Source organism: Oncorhynchus mykiss, chromosome 21 (genome assembly GCF_057628025.1).
Source record: "Oncorhynchus mykiss isolate SJ-2025 chromosome 21, ASM5762802v1, whole genome shotgun sequence".
Lineage (NCBI taxonomy): Eukaryota > Metazoa > Chordata > Actinopteri > Salmoniformes > Salmonidae > Oncorhynchus > Oncorhynchus mykiss.
Window position 1 is genome coordinate 10,101,520 of NC_143042.1, and position 19,051 is coordinate 10,120,570.

At 47.7% G+C, this 19,051-nt stretch overlaps 1 protein-coding gene across 9 annotated transcripts in view; it reads right to left on the reverse strand.

The window, feature by feature from the left end:
• LOC110501016 (bridge-like lipid transfer protein family member 3B) overlaps nt 1-19,051 on the reverse strand; it is a 47,954-nt gene that overhangs the window by 19,890 nt on the left and 9,013 nt on the right. For all 9 annotated transcript variants that reach the window (XR_016490138.1, XR_016490139.1, XM_090213694.1 and 6 more), the window contains exons 2-12: nt 17,257-17,419; nt 15,471-15,509; nt 12,893-12,984; nt 12,511-12,700; nt 12,279-12,419; nt 11,180-11,347; nt 4,630-4,816; nt 3,275-3,358; nt 2,148-2,309; nt 1,322-1,431; nt 1,100-1,241 (exon numbers count right to left, since the gene is read on the reverse strand). Coding sequence is in view for 7 of the 9 variants with exons in the window: in XM_090213694.1 (XP_090069820.1) it covers nt 1,100-1,241; nt 1,322-1,431; nt 2,148-2,309; nt 3,275-3,358; nt 4,630-4,816; nt 11,180-11,347; nt 12,279-12,419; nt 12,511-12,700; nt 12,893-12,984; nt 15,471-15,509; nt 17,257-17,419 (1,478 nt within the window). In the remaining 2 variants the exon portion in view is untranslated. The remainder of the gene's footprint in view (nt 1-1,099; nt 1,242-1,321; nt 1,432-2,147; nt 2,310-3,274; nt 3,359-4,629; nt 4,817-11,179; nt 11,348-12,278; nt 12,420-12,510; nt 12,701-12,892; nt 12,985-15,470; nt 15,510-17,256; nt 17,420-19,051) is intronic.

Sequence of the window (19,051 nt, forward strand, 5' to 3'; positions counted from 1 at the left end):
GGAAGAGAAGATGATATAATAATCAATGCAAGGGACTGCAGGAGGTGGGGAAGAGAAGATGATATAATAATCAATGCAAGGGACAGCAGGAGGTGGGAAAGAGAAGATATAATAATCAATGCAAGGGACCGCAGGAGGTGGGAAAGAGAAGATGATATAAGAATCAATGCAAGGGACCGCAGGAGGTGGGAAAGAGAAGATGATATAAGAATCAATGCAAGGGACCGCAGGAGGTGGGGAAGAGAAGATGATATAAGAATCAATGCAAGGGACCGCAGGAGGTGGGGAAGAGAAGATGATATAATAATCAATGCAAGGGACCGCAGGAGGTGGGAAAGAGAAGATGATATAATAATCAATGCAAGGGACCGCAGGAGGTGGGGAAGAGAAGATGATATAATAATCAATGCAAGGGACCGCAGGAGGTGGGAAAGAGAAGATGATATAATAATCAATGCAAGGGACCGCAGGAGGTGGGAAAGATGATATAATAATCAATGCAAGGGACCGCAGGAGGTGGGGAAGAGAAGATGATATAAGAATCAATGCAAGGGACTGCAGGAGGTGGGGAAGAGAAGATGATATAATAATCAATGCAAGGGACCGCAGGAGGTGGGAAAGAGAAGATGATATAATAATCAATGCAAGGGACCGCAGGAGGTGGGGAAGAGAAGATGATATAAGAATCAATGCAAGGGACCGCAGGAGGTGGGAAAGAGAAGACAATATAATAATCAATGCAAGGGACCGCAGGAGGTGGGGAAGAGAAGATGATATAAGAATCAATGCAAGGGACTGCAGGAGGTGGGGAAGAGAACATGATATAATAATCAATGCAAGGGACCGCAGGAGGTGGGGAAGAGGATAGAGGTTGGAAACTAGAAATGAGTGGAGGGGGAAGAGAAGAGAGGTAACGCACTAATGCATTCACCTTTCCCTCAGCACTAACACACCCGATTCACATAAACATCAAGTCAAGACTTCAAACAGTTCAATCAGATGAGTTAGCGCTAGGCTGGAGTAAAACCTGTATACCCTGTATGATGAGGGTCTAGGAACCAAAAACTAGGAACTGAATGAGAGTAGGAACCAATCTTACTGGGGTAGTCCTTTCCGTCAGGGAAGTAGTATTCGGTGAACTCGATGTGGATGGCAGGCATCTCAGGAGGGAGGTACAGGGACTTCTTATTACAGGAGATCATGGCCTTAGGGCTGGAGCGACGCTGGTCTGCTGTGGACACCTGATACACACACACGGGATGAGGTCAGTACGAGAAGTGGGTGGATCAGATAAGCACGTCAACTGTGTGCGTGTGCTGACCTGGTAGATGCTGAAGTCAGCTATCCTGAGGACAATGGAGCTGGACAGGAGCTGCGCCCTGGGGGTCTGGGGAGAACTGAGGATACTGGTAGAACTAGTACTGATCTTACCTAGAAAGGAGGGGGGGAGGGAGAGAAAGGATGGTAGGGAGAATAAGGAGACAGTGGGGGGAGAGAAAAACAGAGCCAATCAGACCACCTGCCACCCTCTGACATCATCACAAAAGGTGTGTATCACCGCACACCGCGTGCGCACACCATCGGTTAGGGGGGTACCTGGCTCTAGGCATGAGAAGCAGCACTGTGCCCGCCCCCGTGCCCTCGCCCTCTCCCTCGCTCGTACCATGGCTCGTGCCCGCACCCACCCCGGGGGTAGGTCGTCTGGCCCCCTAACCACCACTATTCTTCCTCTTCCTGTCTCGTCCTGCCCTACGGGACCATACACACTGTCCCTAACACTGGAGACACTGGAGGGATACCTGGACACTGGAGAGGACAGAACACTGGAGAGTGACTAGGCAGTGTGATGCTAGGGAAACCAACACTTTACTTAATTCCAACTCTTGGGGCTCTTCTAAAAATTACCCACTAGATGACACCAAGTGTATTCTAGTTCAGTTGAATGTCAACTGTCTAACCAACATCACTCTTCATGGGCTGCTGGGACAGATTCTTATAGTGGTTGAATAAAAAGTGAATCAGGACAGATGCTCCAACACACACCTTTATTGGATTACTATGTTTCAATCACATTGAGGGGAGGTGTGTCTGTGTGAGTGTTTACCGTACTCTGTGTGTGTGCGTGCCTGTGCTGTTCTTTTGTTTACCGTGCTGTGGTGAGGAGTGAGAGTTGGCCGGGCCCTCCCGGTCTCTCTTGGCGGTCTTCAACATCTCCACGTTAGACTTGAACTCCTCCAGCAGACTCCTGGCCCAGCCCTCCCTGGCCTTAGTGGCCTCACTGTACTGCATCCAGTGGAGACAACTCTCACCTGGAGACAGAGAGATGAATGGGGGAGAGGACAGAAAGCAAAAGACGAGGTTGAAACCGTTGTCTAAGTACCTACTCTTGTCACTAATAGAGATGGTATACAGACAGAGAAAGACACATTGTGCTGTTGAGAGATCAGAAAGATTAATATTACTCCCATCAGCTGTGTGGCAGTTGGAGGGAGGTTGGGTAGAAGTTGTGGTGGTGTTCACCTGCTCTGTGGGAGGGGTAGTAATGTTGGAGAGAGGTTGTAGTGGTGTCTACCTGCTCTGTGGGAGGGGTAGTAATGTTGGAGAGAGGTTGTAGTGGTGTCTACCTGCTCTGTGGGAGGGGTAGTAATGTTGGAGAGAGGTTGTGGTGTCTACCTGCTCTGTGGGAGGGGTAGTAATGTTGGAGAGAGGTTGTGGTGTCTACCTGCTCTGTGGGAGGGGTAGTAATGTTGGAGAGAGGTTGTGGTGTCTACCTGCTCTGTGGGAGGGGTAGTAATGTTGGAGAGAGGTTGTGGTGTCTACCTGCTCTGTGGGAGGGGTAGTAATGTTGGAGAGAGGTTGTGGTGTGTTTACCTGCTCTGTGGGAGGGGTAGTAATGTTGGAGAGGTTGTGGTGTGTTTACCTGCTCTGTGGGAGGGGTAGTAATGTTGGAGAGAGGTTGTGGTGTGTTTACCTGCTCTGTAGGAGGGGTAGTAATGTTGGAGAGAGGTTGTGGTGTGTTTACCTGCTCTGTGGGAGGGGTAGTAATGTTGTAGGGTGGTTGTGTAGAGGCTGTGGTGGTGTCTACCTGCTCTGTGGGAGGGGTAGTAATGTTGTAGGGTGGTTGTGTAGAGGTTATAGTGGTGTCTACCTGCTCTGTGGGAGGGGTAGTAATGTTGTAGGGTGGTTCTGTAGAGGTTGTGGTGGTGTCTACCTGCTCTGTGGGAGGGGTAGTAATGTTGTAGGGTGGTTGTGTAGAGGTTGTGGTGGTGTCTACCTGCTCTGTGGGAGGGATAGTAGTCCAGGGTAATGTGACTGAAGGAGAGCTGCATGGCCCCACCAGTTATCCTCTTATTGATCACTGGAGAGAGGGTTGGGAGGGAGAGAGAGAGAGAGGGTTGGGAGGGTTGGGAGGGAGAGAGGGTTGGGAGGGAGAGAGGGAGAGAGGGTTGGGAGGGAGAGAGGGAGAGAGGGTTGGGAGGGAGAGAGGGAGAGAGGGTTGGGAGGGAGAGAGGGAGAGAGGGTTGGGAGGGAGAGAGGGAGAGAGGGTTGGGAGGGAGAGAGGGAGAGAGGGTTGGGAGGGAGAGAGAGAGGGAGAGAGGGTTGGGAGGGAGAGAGAGAGGGAGAGAGGGTTGGGAGGGAGGGAGAGAGGGAGAGAGGGTTGGGAGGGAGGGAGAGAGGGAGAGAGGGTTGGGAGGGAGGGAGAGAGGGAGAGAGGGAGAGAGGGAGAGAGGGAGAGAGGGAGAGAGGGTTGGGAGGGAGGGAGAGAGGGAGAGAGGGAGAGAGGGTTGGGAGGGAGGGAGAGAGGGAGAGAGGGTTGGGAGGGAGGGAGAGAGGGAGAGAGGGTTGGGAGGGAGGGAGAGAGGGAGAGAGGGAGAGAGGGAGAGAGGGAGAGAGGGAGAGAGGGAGAGAGGGAGAGAGGGTTGGGAGGGAGGGAGAGAGAGAGGGTTGGGAGGGAGGGAGAGAGAGAGAGGGTTGGGAGGGAGGGAGAGAGAGAGAGGGTTGGGAGGGAGGGAGAGAGAGAGACGGTTGGGAGGGAGGGAGAGAGAGAGAGGGTTGGGAGGGAGGGAGAGAGAGAGAGGGTTGGGAGGGAGGGAGAGAGAGAGAGGGTTGGGAGGGAGGGAGAGAGAGAGAGAGGGTTGGGAGGGAGGGAGAGAGAGAGAGAGGGTTGGGAGGGAGGGAGAGAGAGAGAGGGTTGGGAGGGAGGGAGAGAGAGAGAGGGTTGGGAGGGAGGGAGAGAGAGAGAGGGTTGGGAGGGAGGGAGAGAGAGAGAGGGTTGGGAGGGAGGGAGAGAGAGGGTTGGGAGGGAGGGAGAGAGAGAGGGTTGGGAGGGAGGGAGAGAGAGAGAGGGTTGGGAGGGAGGGAGAGAGAGAGAGGGTTGGGAGGGAGGGAGAGAGAGAGAGGGTTGGGAGGGAGGGAAAAACGCAGAGGCAGAAGATAAGGTAATGCGCAAAGGTCCAATGTGCGTCAGAGCCTAACTTGATGTGTAGGTATCAGCCAGTCAGTCAAACATCTGTCTGAAGTTTGTGTGAGGTATGTGTGTGTTTTACATTTGTATGTGTGTATTAGCAGGCGTGTCTATGTACTATGTGTGTGTGTACACGTGTCATACGTCTGTGTGTTTGTGTGTACCTCTGTCCTTGGCGTGTATGTCGTCACAGATGTGCAGGTCGAGGTGTGTGATCTGCAGGTGGTGGGAGGTCTCACACACGTCGAAGGCAGCGAACAGATTAGCCATGGTGGCGCTCTGGTCAGCCGCTGTGCCTGACGACACCTGCTGGCTACGCACCTGCTGGGCTGAGGGGGGCGCCGATGACTCCTGGATACAGACCAGAGACCGTAAAAAATACAGACACTATGCAGACACCGGCACAGAGACATATGGAGAAGCAGACAGACACAAATAAAATTAAGTGCATCCAACTAGTGTTGCTTGGGATAATGGCGCCGTAGGGGATTTTTATGGGCTCCTAACCAACTGTTCTATCTTGTGTGGGTTTTTCCACATTGTTTGTAACTTGTTCTGTACATAATGTTGCTGCTACCATCTCTTATGACCAAAAAGAGCTTCTGGATATCGGAACAGGGATTGTTTTATTTTATGAGTCCGACACGAAGGATATACTGCTTTTCCGAGAGCAGGCCCAAATCCCTGTCATTCGCATGAAGATCAGACGGAAATACAGGGAGAGGAGATCAGGGTGCCTTGTGAGAGTTTGTTGGCAAGTGGGTAGCCCACCTCTGCCATCCATTCTATTGACCAACGTGCAATCACTGGAAAATAAAATGGATGATCTCCACTCGAGACCATATCTCAACCAGAAGCCACGGATTACAGGTAACATCTGCACCGAGCTAAAGGCTAGAGCTGTCGCTTTCAAAGAGCGGGAAACTAATCCGGATGCTTATAAGAAATCCGACAAAGCCCTTAGACAAACCATCAAAAAGGCAAAGTGTCAATACAGGAATAAGATTGAATCCTATTACACCCGGGCTCTGGCGCTTGTCAGATATGGCAGGGCTTGCAAACTATTACAGACTACAAAAGGGAAGCACCACCGAGAGCTGCCCAGTGACGCGAGCCTACCAGACAAGCTAAATACCTTCTATGCTCGCTTCGAAGCAAGCAACACCTAAGCATGCACGAGCGCACCAGCTATTCCAGACGACTGTGTGATCACGCTCTCCATAGCCGATGTGAACAGGACCTTTAAACAGGTCAACATTCACAAGGCTGCGAGGCCAGACGGATTACCAGGACGAATACTCCGAGAATGCGCTGACCAACTGGCAAGTGTCTTCACTGACATTTTCAAACTCTCCCTGACCGAGTAAGTAATACCTACATGTTTCAAGCAGACCACCATATTCCCTGTGCCCTAGAAAGTGAAGGTAACCTGCCTAAATGACGACCGCCTTGAAGCACTCACGTCGGTAGCCATGAATTGCTTTGAAAGGCTGGTCATGGGCTCACAACAACAGCATCCCGAAAACCCTAGAGCCACTCCAATTCGCATACCGCCCAACAGCTACGCAGATAGCTAAATCTCAATCACACTCCACACTGCCCTTTCCCACCTGGACACCTACGTGAAAATGCTGCTCATTGACTACAGCTCAGCATTAAACACCATAGTGCCCACAAAGCTCATCACTAAGCTAAGGACCCTGGGAATAAACACCTCTGGAACCTGGACTTCCTGGCAGGTCACCCCCCAGGTGGTAAGGGTAAGCAACAACGCATCTGCCATGCTGATCCTCAACAGGGTGGCCCCTCAGTGGTGCGTGCTTAGTCCCCTCCTGTACTCCTTGTTCACACACAAATGCATGGCCAAGCATGACCCCAACACCATCATTAAGTTTGCTGATGACAAGAGTGGTAGGCCTGATCACCGACAACGATGAGACAACCTATTGGGAGATCAGAGACCTGGCAGTGTGGTGCCAGGACAACAACCTCTCCCTTAATGTGAGCAAGACAAAAGGAGATGATCGTGGACTACAGGAAAAGGAGGGCCGAACACGACCCCATTCACATCGATGGGGCTGTAGTGGAGCATGCCGAGAGTTAAGTTCCTTGGTGTCCACATCAACAACAAACTACCATGGTCCAAACACACCAAGACAGTCGTGAAGAGGGCATGACAACACCTTCCCCCCTCAGGAGACTGAAAAGATTTGGCATGGGTCCCGAGATCCTCAAAAAGTTCTACAGATGCACCCTCGAGATCATCCTGCCCGGTTGCATCACCACTTGGTATGGCAACTGCTTGGCATCCGACAGCAAGGCGCTACAGAGGGTGGTGCGTACGGCCCAATACATCACTAGGGCCAAGCTTTCTGCCATTCAATACCTATATTTATTTTATTTTTTATTTTACCTTTATTTAACCAGGTAGGCCAGTTGAGAACAAGTTACAACTGCGACCTGGTCAAGATAAAGCAAAGCAGTGCGACAAACTGCAGAGTTACACATGGAATAAACAAACAGTCAATAACACAATTGAAAAGTCTATATACAGTGTGTGCAAATAAGGTAAGATAAGTCCATAGCAATAAATAGTCCATAGTGGCGAAATAATTACAATTTAGCAATTAAACACTGGAGTGATAGATGTGCAGAACATGAACGTGCAAGTAGAGACACTGGGGTGCAAAGGGGCAAAAAAATAACAGTATGCGGATGAGGTAGTTGGATGGGCTATTTACAGATGTAGTGATCTGTGAGCTGCTCTGACAGCTGGTGCTTAAAGTTAGTGAGGGAGATATGAGTCTCCAGCTTCAGTGATTGTTGAAATTCGTTCCAGTCATTGACAGCAGAGAACTGGAAGGATAGGTGGCCAAAGGAGGTATTGGCTTTGGGGGTGACCAGTGAAATATACCTACTGGAGCGCATGCTACAAGTGGGTGCTGCTATGGTGATAAGGCGGGGCTTTACCTAGCAAAGACTTACAGATGACCTGGAGCCAGTGGGTTTGGCGACGAATATGTAGCGAAGTCCAGCCAACGAGAGCATAAAGGTCGCAGTGTTGGGTAGTACAGTGGGGCAAAAAAGTATTTAGTCAGCCACCAATTGTGCAAGTTCACCCACTTAAAAAGATGAGGCCTGTAATTTTCATCATAGGTACACTATGACAGAGAAAATCAGAAGAAAAAAAAATACACAAAATCACATTGTAGGATTTTTTATGAATGTATTTGCAAATTATGGTGGAAAATAAGTATTTGGTCAATAACAAAAGTTTCTCAATACTTTGTTATATACCCTTTGTTGGCAATGACAGAGGTCAAACGTTTTCTGTAAGTCTTCACAAGGTTTTCACACACTGTTGCTTGTATTTTGGCCCATTCCTCCATGCTGATCTCCTCTAGAGCAGTGATGTTTTGGGGCTGTTGCTGGGCAACACGGACTTTCAACTCCCTCCAAAGATTTTCTATGGGGTTGAGATCTGGAGACTGGCTAGGCCACTCCAGGACCTTGAAATGCTTCTTACGAAGCCACTTCTTCATTGCCCGGGCGGTGTGTTTGGGATCATTGTCATGCTGAAAGACCCAGCCACGTTTCATCTACAATGCCCTTGCTGATGGAAGGAGGTTTTCACTCAAAATCTCACGATACATGGCCCGTCATTCTTTCCTTTACACGGATCAGTCGCCCTGGTCCCTTTGCAGAAAAACAGCCCCAAAGCATGATGTTTCCACCCCCATGCTTCACAGTAGGTATGGTGTTCTTGTGATCATTTTGACCCCACAGGGTGAGATCTTGCGTGGAGCCCCAGATCGAGGGAGATTATCAGTGGTCTTGTATGTCTTCCATTTCCTAATAATTGCTCCAACAGTTGATTTCTTCAAACCAAGCTGCTTACCTATTGCAGATTCAGTCTTCCCAGCCTGGTGCAGGTCTACAATTTTGTTTCTGGTGTCCTTTGACAGCTCTTTGGTCTTGGCCATAGTGGAGTTTGGAGTGTGACTGTTTGAGGTTGTGGACAGGTGTGTCTTTTATACTGATAACAAGTTCAAACAGGTGCCATTAATACAGGTAACGAGTGGAGGACAGAGGAGCCTCTTAAAGAAGAAGTTACAGGTCTGTGAGAGAGAAATCTTGCTTGTTTGTAGGTGACCAAATACTTATTTTCCACCATAATTTGCAAATAAATTCATTAAAAATCCTACAATGTGATTTTCTGGATATATTTTCCTCATTTTGTCTGTCATAGTTGAAGTGTACCTATGATGAAAATTACAGGCCTCTCATCTTTTTAAGTGGGAGAACTTGCACAATTGGTGGCTGACTAAATACTTTTGTGCCCCACTGTATATGGGGCTTTGGTGACAAAACGGATGGCTCTGTGATAGACTGCATCCAATTTGTTGAGTAGAGTGTTGGAGGCTATTTTGTAAATGACATCGCCGAAGTCGAGGTTCGGTAGGATGGTCAGTTTTACGAGGGTATGTTTGGCAGCATGAGTGAAGGATGCTTTGTTGCGAAATAGAAAGCCAATTCTAGATTTAGAATGGAGATGGAGATGCTTAATGTGAGTCTGGAAGGAGAGTTTACAGTCTAACCAGACACCTAGGTATTTGTAGTTGTCCACATATTCTAAGTCAGAACCGTCCAGAGTAGTGATGCTGGACGGGCGGGCAGCAATCGGTTGAAGAGCATGGATTTAGTTTTACTTGTATTTAAGAGCAATTGGAGGCCACAAAAGGAGAGTTGTTTGGCATTGAAGCTCGTCTGGAGGTTAGTGTACACAGTGTCCAAAGAAGGGCCAGAAGTATACAGAATGGTGTCGTCTGCGTAGAGGTGGATCAGAGAATCACCAGCAGCAAGAGCGACATCATTGATGTATTCAGAGAAAAGAGTCAGCCAGAGAATTGATCCCTGTGGTACCCCCATAGACTGCCAGAGGTCCGGACAACAGGCTCTCCGATTTCACACACTGAACTCTGTCTGCGAAGTAGTTGGTGAACCAGGCGAGGCAGTCATTTGAGAAACCAAGGCTGTTGAGTCTGCCGATAAGAATGTGGTGATTGAATACGGCTGCACAGCATTTTCTCTTATCGATGGCGGTTATATCGTTTAGGACCTTGAGCGTGGCTGAGGTGCACCCATGACCAGCTCGGAAACCAGGTTGCATAGCGGAGAAGGTACGGTGGGATTTGAAATGGTCAGTGATCTGTTTGTTAACTTGGCTTTCGAAAGACCTTAGAAAGGCAAAGTATAATCGCAGCATCTTCCCAATCTTTGGGGATCTCAGACGATACGAAAGAGGTTTGAACAGGCTAGTAATAGTGGTTGCAACAATTGCGGCATATAATTTTAGAAAGAGAGGGTCCAGATTCTCTAGCCCGGCTGATTTGTCGGGGTCCAGATTTTGCAACTCTTTTAGAACATCAGCTCTCTGGATTTGGGTGAAGGAGAAATGGGGGAGGCTTGGACAAGTTGCTGTGAGGGGTGGAGGGCTGTTGACCGGGGTAGGGGTAGCCAGGTGGAAAGCATGGCCAGCCGTAGAAAAATGCTTCCTGAAATTCTCAATTTGTGACAGTGTTTCCTAGCCTCAGTTCAGTGGGCAGCTGGGAAGAGGTGCTCTTATTCTTCATGGAATTTACAGTGTCCCAAAACTAAAGAGAGTTTGTGCTACAGGGTGCAAATTTCTGTTTGAAAAAACAACCTGTTCACTTTCCAAAATGCCTGTGTATATTGGTTCCCAACTTCCCTGAAAAGTTGCATTTCGCGAGGGCTATTCGATGCTAATGCAGTACGCCACTCGATGGTGTCAGAGGAAGGCCAAAAAAATGGTCAAAGACTCCAGTCACCCCAGTCATAGACTGTTCTCTCTGCTACCGCATGGCAAGCGGTACAGGAGCACTAAGTCTAGGACCAAGAGGCTCCTAAACAGCTTCTACCCCCGAGCCATAAGACTCCTAAACATCTAATCAAATGGCCACATGGACTATTTACATAGATGACCCCTTTGTTTTTACACTAACCTGTAGCATCAGCATTGATGTTTTATTGTGTTACTAAATAAACAAAAGTAAAAAAGAAAAGTAAATATTTTCTTAACTATTTCTTGCACTACATTGTTGGTGAAGGACTTTTAAGTAAGCATTTCACGATAAGGTCTACACCTGTTGTACTTGGCACAGACACAAATTAATAAGATTTTTATGAGCGAAGGAGTGTGCATTGCTCATTCTCATCAGCAGATGGCATAGCCTGCCACATGTAGGTCAGAATGCTCAAAGCCCAGTTTGAGCCAGTACATGAATAAGCGAGCAAGAGCGCAGCGATAGGGAGTGAGAGGCTATATGGCAGAGCGACCGCACAGAAAGAACCAAACATCCTTTCCTGGAGCACAAGGACTAATTACCAGACCGACCATAACAGAGCGGGCGAGAGAGATGGGGGGGAGAAAGAGGGAGAGAAAGATTTTGGCATCTACTCTAAGTGTGGACAGGTTACACGACTGGGGCAAATCATTTTTCCACTGTAGGTCTGTCTGACAGAGGAGTGACTGAGCACATAGCTAGCTACCTGCTTCAGTTGTTAAGTAAGTGTGTGTATATGTGTGTGCGTTTCCTGGCCTGTGTGCGCACGTGTGTGTCTACCTGCCTCCGTGAGTGAGTGTGTGTGTGAGTGTGTGTGTATCCCTGCCTACGTGCGCCTGCATACGTGTACCTGGTCCTCGGTAGCCATGCTCTTCCTCTGCTGAGCAGACTTGTCCATGGCCTCGCTGAGTGACTTGGCGTACTGGACCATGGCTTTGAGCTGGGAGTCAGTCAGCACCCACAGCAGGTCATCTAGGATCAGGATCAGCTTAGAGGCCACCACGTTACAGTCCTTGGACTGGAGATAAACACATTCTACATAGATTATTACATACAAAAGACAGTAATACTCATTACAAACATTAATACTCATTATATATAGACCCCACACACACACACACACACGAGATGCTTTATACATACAGGATACAGACACCACGTTTCAGTCCTTCATCTGAAGATACACACATTACTTCTTGTGTTGAACCAAAACAGTGTTATTCAAAAGGTGCAATCATCAATGGGAGATGTAATAAAAGTCATCAGACTGGAGAAAACACACTCCATATCCATGACTGACTGACTACACACACACTCCATATCCATGACTGACTGACTGACTAACTACACACACACTCCATATCCATGACTGACTGACTGACTACACACACACACTCCATATCCATGACTGACTGGAGAAAGTACATCCTCAGCACACAGTCATCTGGTACATCTTTGTTTTCACACACACAGACAAAGGAGTGTGCATACAACCCACACACACTTTTGTCTGTTTAAACACACAGTGGCTGCAGGGCTTGCTGGTGTGTGAGATAAAGATCTTTGTTTACTGAAGCTGGTTCTGCAGGCTGCTGGCCCACATACTGTTCTCTATTCTATTAGACCAAGGACTGTTCTGAGTGTGTGTGTGACTGCGCCGTGTGTGTGTGTCGTACCCGTCTCTTGAGAGCAACTGATCTTGGACTGGTTGGTGATGAGGCAAATGTGTGTGCACGTGTGACTGTGTCATATGTGTAGTGTGTGTGTCCTACCAGTCTCTTCAGAGTGCCACTGATTTCGGGTCAGGGTGTATCAGTGTGCTGTGTGTTCGTCCTACCGGCCACTTCAGACTGACATCTAATCTTGGACTGGTTGATGATGAGACGGGTGTGTGTGTGTTTGCACCTAAGTGTGCGTTTCCATGCCCGCATGTGTGTAGCGTATTGTACCCGTCTCTTCAGGGTGACTCTGATCTTGGACTGGTTGGTGATGAGGCGGATGGGGGCACTCAGCATCTCGTTCTGGGCACTCTGGATGGCGTCCGCCTCGATGCGGATCATCTGCCAGCTGATCTCCTTAAACGTCAGGATCTGAGGGACGCACAGGTAGCCATGGTTACACACACACACACAGGGTTACGGCGGTTACATACACTTCCATGCATGTATGCAGTGCACCCACCTCTCCTCTGTGTGGGTCCTGTATGCGTGTGAAGCGGAGGTCTGACAGGCTCCAGCTGGTGTTGACAGAGTAGACCTGCAGCTGGCTCAACTCAAAGGAGGCGTTGAACGCCTTGGCACTGATCTTCACCACGATGGAGTTGATGGACAGAGAGATGCCCTCCACCACCTTCTCAGCAAAGCCATACTCACTGGGGGAGTGGGGGAAGAGGAGGAGGTAGGCAATTGAAGGCTGGATTTTGATGAACTGAATGCAGGTGTTTTTTAGTAAAGTATTTTTCAGCCCCATTGCACAAGGACAGGCAGACAGACACCATGCACTTTCACAAAACTACCCTCTGAAAGTGGGGGGAGAAAAAGAGAGAAAGAGCACCAGCTCCCACCTTTGCCCCGAGGCCGTTGCTATGGGAGACGGGCCATTGGGAGGGCGGGGCTCATCACAGGTGCTCATCTCCATTACCACCTTGTCCAGGGTCTGGGAGACAGAGATGCAGACGATTAACACACACACCAGTGCAAGACATTAACAGTTGTCTGCTTGCCCATGAAAGTAAAAAAAATTGTTGGACATGAAGAACAGATTAAGTTGGAATGGACAAGAAAAAAAAAAAAGATTGTGCAAAAATCAAACAATGAGGCTACTCCCATCAGAAGTGGATGAGTGGCATCCAGATTAGTGTATAGCACACTGGCCTCAATCTCTGCAGAGCACTTCAGAGGATAATTACTGTAGGCCTTTATTGACAGGCACGTGCAGTCTTTCAATCAGTCACGAGATGTGTTTTTGAGATCAAAGCGAACATACCCGTGTTTGCACATTTGTTGATATTTATTGCTAATTAATTATTTATTTGCGAGTTATAGCTCATTTTTGGTCAGCAATGCAAATCCTGGAAAAGTCCTGGTGTTCACATCGCCTGCATGTGCCAGTGTGCTGTTGCCAGAGTTGGAAGAGAGACAGGTATTTGTGCAGCAGGTAAAATAATAAGTGTAAGTTTGTCTGGTTAACTATACTGAACAAAAATATAAACAATCAGGAAATTAGTCAATTGAAGTAAAGTCATTAGGTCCTAATCTATGGATTTCACATGACTGGGCAGGGGCACAGCCATGGGTGGGCATAGGCCGACCCATTGGGGAGCCAGGACCAGCCAATCAATGAATTTTCCCCCACAAAATGGCTTTATTAGACAGTTAATTAGTTTCTTGATATGCAAAGGAGAAATGCTCACTAACATGAATGTAAAAATGTATACTTTTTTTTCAGCTCATGAAACCAACACTTAACATGTTGTGTTTATATTGTTGTTCAGTGTAGATGGCCAATTCAAAACATATTGTAGTTTGTCTGGTTATCTCGCTAGTTAGCTATTAGCATGTACTAATGTCATTGTCATGTCTGATGTCCTAAAATAACTTTCCACCGGCACTTGTGTATAACCACAAATGGCCACAACACAGTTGATACAGGTGTATAGTTGATGAAGCCAATGCTGCATACTCCAGGTGTAGAAAAGTCACAAACACACAAAATTGGCTTGGATTCTCCTCTTTTCAATACTGGCCATGTAATTCTGACAATTATAAATATATATTCTTAAAATAGCTTAATTGACAAGTAACTACTACTGTCAAGATCTCCCCTCAATGCGGAATATTTTTGCCTGACAAATAGATAAACATCTTAGTTAACTACCTCGCCCACCTCAGACATTTGATCCCTGGTTCATTGAATGAGGATATTATTTTATAAAGACATAAAAAGTATTTGGTTGTAATTGTAATGTTGCAGGGTGGGCCAACCATCATCCAGGAGATTCCAAGAGAGCTACTGGGTGTGCAGGCTTTTGGTCCAGCCCTACTCGAACACACCCTATTGCAAAGAAATCTGCTGCTCAACAGGACCTTGGATAAGCTGACTGGTGTTTGAACAGGGTTGGATCAAAAGCCTGCACACCGGCCTCCCGAGTGGCGCAGCGGTCTAAGGCGTCACTAGAGACCCGGGTTCAATCCCGGGCTGTATTACAACCGGCCATGATCGGAAGTCCCATAGGGCGGGGCACAATTGGCCCAGCGTCGTTCGGGTTAGGGGAGGGTTTGGCCGGGGGGGGGCTTTACTTGGCTCATTGCACTCCAGCGACTCCTTGTGGCGGGCCGGGCGCCTCCAGTTGTCAGGTGAGCGGTGTTTCCTCTGGCACATTGGTGCTGCTGGCCTCCGGGTTAAGCGGGCGGGTGTTAAGAAGCGCAGTTTGGGGGGGACGAATGACTCGACCTTCGCCTCCCGAGCACGCTGTGGAGTTGAGGCGATGAGACAAAATCGGGGAGAAAAGGGGGAAAGGACCACGTGTCTTATACAGGAGCTCTCCAGGCGGAGAGTTGACGGACCACGTGTCTTACAGGAGCTCTCCAGGCGGAGGGTTGACGGACCACGTGTCTTATACAGTAGCTCTCCAGACGGAGGGTTGACGGACCACGTGTTTTATACAGTAGCTCTCCAGACGGAGGGTTGACGGACCACGTGTTTTATACAGTAGCTCTCCAGACGGAGGGTTGACGGACCACGTGTTTTATACAGGAGCTCTCCAGGCGGAGGGTTGACGGACCACGTGTTTTATACAGTAGCTCTCCAGACGGAGGGTTGACGGACCACGTGTTTTATACAGTAGGCTATCAGGGCAGTATTTTACTTTGTGGGAAGTTAAGTGCCTTGCTCAAGGCCGCAACAGCAGGAGATGGTGTATAATACATGGGATCAGAGAGCAGCAGCCTTCCATTGTCAATACCAGTGATAATAATGAAGGTTATTTTGGTCATACAACAATTCTCAGTCACCTTATTGTTCTCTCAGTCACCATGTTGTTACAGGCCTTCTTTTTTTTGAAGGGGGGGGGGGGGGGGGGGGACAAGTGGCTACAACAGTTGTAACGTGTCAGCAATAGGGGGAAGGAGGGCGGGACTTACCAGAGAGATGGGGTGGGTCTTCAGCTTGGTCCATGGGATCTGTCAATTAAGAGAAGGAATTAGAGTCAGCCAGCCAAGCTCCAATACGTGAAAGTAATATTGGTTCAATGTCATACACCTGCAATCTAGTCAGCCCAACAACATCGGCACAGCCATAATATGATCATATTTTCTTGTATTTAACCTATATGCTAAATACAGTCACATATTCCTTATATATTTTTCTGAAATACATTTGAATGCGTCTATTCCTGAAATAAATGTAATCGCTGTGAATGTAAATCAGCTGAAATGAGAGAGCCAGGCTGAGAGAATGAATCAAGGAGTCAGTCTAGAGAAGCAGTCAGTGCCAGCACATTCCACTCCTCCCCAAACTACACTAATCCCTCTGAGCAGACCCTCGTAATCATGCCCGTGTCAAATCAAATAGCTTTTACACCAAAGAGTAATCTGCAGATTTGGGCATGTTCATCTTCCCACACAACGAGTGACTCCCCGTTAAAAGGCTATAAACACTGAAATAAATATTTAGATATGTGGCGCTAATTGAATTACTACACTAAAACTGTATTTGACTTCTTCAGTCATTGAACTGAAATGGTTTAGCAGAGCCTGCGCCTGTAGGTGAGTTTGGAGCAGAGATTTAGACATGGAAATTAACCGTTTTTGGGTGCCTGAGTTGTGGGTTTGTGTGTCCCCGCTCCAATGAGGATGGGCATGTATATTGTAACAGAAGATGGTGTGCACGACTGTATGCGTGCTGGCATCTAAAATCAGTGGCAGCTATTAGCTGCAGCTATTAGCTGGTCCTCCCCGGCTAAGTGGGCCACGCCCACTGGTCCTCCCCGGCTAAGTGGGCCACGCCCACTATTTCACTGTTCCTTTAGGCTAGATGACCAGAACTCTGTGACGCACTGGCAAAACTCCAATGACTGTAACGTGGTGGCCTCTAAGCTGATCCTGATCCTAGATGACCTGCTGTGGGTGCTGACTGACTCCCAGCTCAAAGCCATGGTCCAGTACGCCAAGTCACTCAGCGAGGCCATGGACAAGTCTGCTCAGCAGAGGAAGAGCATGGCCACCGAGGACCAGGTACACACGTATGCAGCACGCATTACCTCAATGATTGGGCCATTATGACTGCAGCATTACACCAAGGACAATGCACAGCGAGTGTTACATCAATAAAGCTAAGTTAGTGACACTCAAATGGGCATCATCTAGGAGAACAGCCAGACAGACATAACTCAAGGCAATTTCAGAAGACAAAACTTTATCCTTTCACAGTTTCAACGCTGGGCAGCTCCCCACTCTACTTGTTAGAATATATTGCCTGCTATGTAAAAGGGAAGGTCCTGAGACAGGGATAAGATGAAGACCCAAGACAGCAGAGATAAAATACAAGAGAGAATCATTAGGGCAAAGAAAACAGAAGGGGTTTCAGAAGAGGAAGGAGAAGGCTGGTAGTAGAGACCTGACTAACAGAGTTTGTTGTTATTCTGCTTCATTCACCATCTCCAGGGAGTGTCAGATGATGTGTGCGCATACAGACACAGTTCATCTCAGTGCACTTCTATATCCACCGCTAACATTACGAGAGAAGGGAGAATGAAAGAGTGGGAGAGTGAGAAGGCGGGTGAGAGAGGGGGGTGGGCAGGGTGAGAGGTAGCAGACAGTAAAAGTGAAATATGGACTAAGATGGTGGGGTTTATCGGAGGAGAGTGACAAAGGGCGAAAGCAACGCCCAGAGTGCAGGTGTGTGTGCACATGTCTCCCTCTCTCTTACCCGGATGGCAGCCTTGTTGCAGCCCACTTTGTTGATGGCCAGCCAGGTGGGCAGGTCCAACATGCTCTGCAGTACCTCCTCATCCAATTCCAGGTTGGTGAGCTGGCCCTCGCCCTTCAACGTGCTCAGGTTGATCTTGTCTGGGGACAGGTTCTTAGCAAACCTGCAGGGGGAGGAGGAAGGAGAGGATGGGAGAGGAGAAAATGAGTATTGTTGTTATTCATTCAACATCAATGAAAGAATCCCTTAACATACATCATCATAACTACAAATACAAAACACCCTTACTTTTAGGAGAGAGAGACTAAGTGAAATATAGGAGAGAGAATTGCATTTAACCTGCCTTTATTGGCACAATTCATTAAAGTACAGTCCCTCTCTCTCCCTTACCACCAGGGAGAAGAGAAAAATAAAAGGCAGAGAGCGGACAAGAAAGATAATGGACAAGGAAAGAAAGACAGAGGGATAGTCTACAAGAGACAAGGGTGCCAACCAAATCAGCCTGTTAAAAGTGGTGAGCAAACTTTTGGGAAAAATTGATCAATTAAAGTTATTTTACAGAAAACTAATTAAAAACCAACTTTCTGCAAGCTTATTGGGAAGGGCAATCAACATGCTCTGACAAATGACTGATTGGCTGAAAGAAATTGATATCAAGAAGATAGTGGGAACTGTTTTGTTAGACTTCAGTGCAGCTTTTGCTGTCATTGATCATAACCTATTGCTGAAAAAGACGTAGGTGTTATGGGTTTGCATCATCTGCCTTATTATGGACTGAGAGTTACCCATTTAATAAAACTGAGGGTTTTCATTAATGGAAACCTATCTCATACAAATTCATTTCAGTGTGGTGTACCGCAGGGCAGCCTGCTACGGCCATTGTTTTCTGTTTTTACAAATGACCTTCCACTGACCTTGAATAAGGCCTGTTTGTCTATGTACGATGACGACTCAATAGTATACACGTCGGCTACAACAGTCAAATAAATAACTGAGACACTTAACATTGATCTCCAGTCAGTTTTAGAATGGACATCTAGCAATAGGCTGGTGCTAAATATCAAAACTAAAAGCATAATTTGGGGGAGAAATTACTCTCTCAACGCTAAACCTTGTTTAAATCTATTATTTAATCACGTGGCTATTGAGCAAGTTGAGGAGACTAAACTGCTGGGTGTAACCCTAGATAGCCAGCTTTCATGGTCAGAACATAGACTCAATAGTTGCTAAAATGGGAAGAGGTCTGTCCAGACAGATCCAACAGGCCCTAGTTTTGTTCCACCTTGACTACTGCCCAGCGGTGTGGTCATGTGCGGCAAAGAAGGACATCGGTAAATTGCAGTTGATTCAGATCAAAACAGCACGTATCGCACTTAGATGGTACACGGAGGTGAATGTCAGTAACATGCATGTCAATCTCTCCTGCCTCAAAGTTGAGGATAGATTGACTGCACCACTATTGGTCTTTGTGTGAGGTATTGATGGTACCGAACGGTCTGTTCATGCAGTTGGCACAGTTTGGACACTCATCGGTACAGCCCCAAGACATGCAATCGGAGGTCTCTTCACAGTCCCCAGGTCCAGAACAGAGGTTGGGAAACGCAGTGTTAAATAGTCATGACTACATGGAACTCTGCCACCCCAGGTAACTCAAGCTAGGATTAAAAACAGATAAAAATAACACCTTACTGCACAAAGAGGACTGTGGAGAGAGACAACCATTTTATATACATCCCTTCTATTGTAATTTGCACTGTACTATGTATTAGACCTAGATATTGTGTATGTACGGATA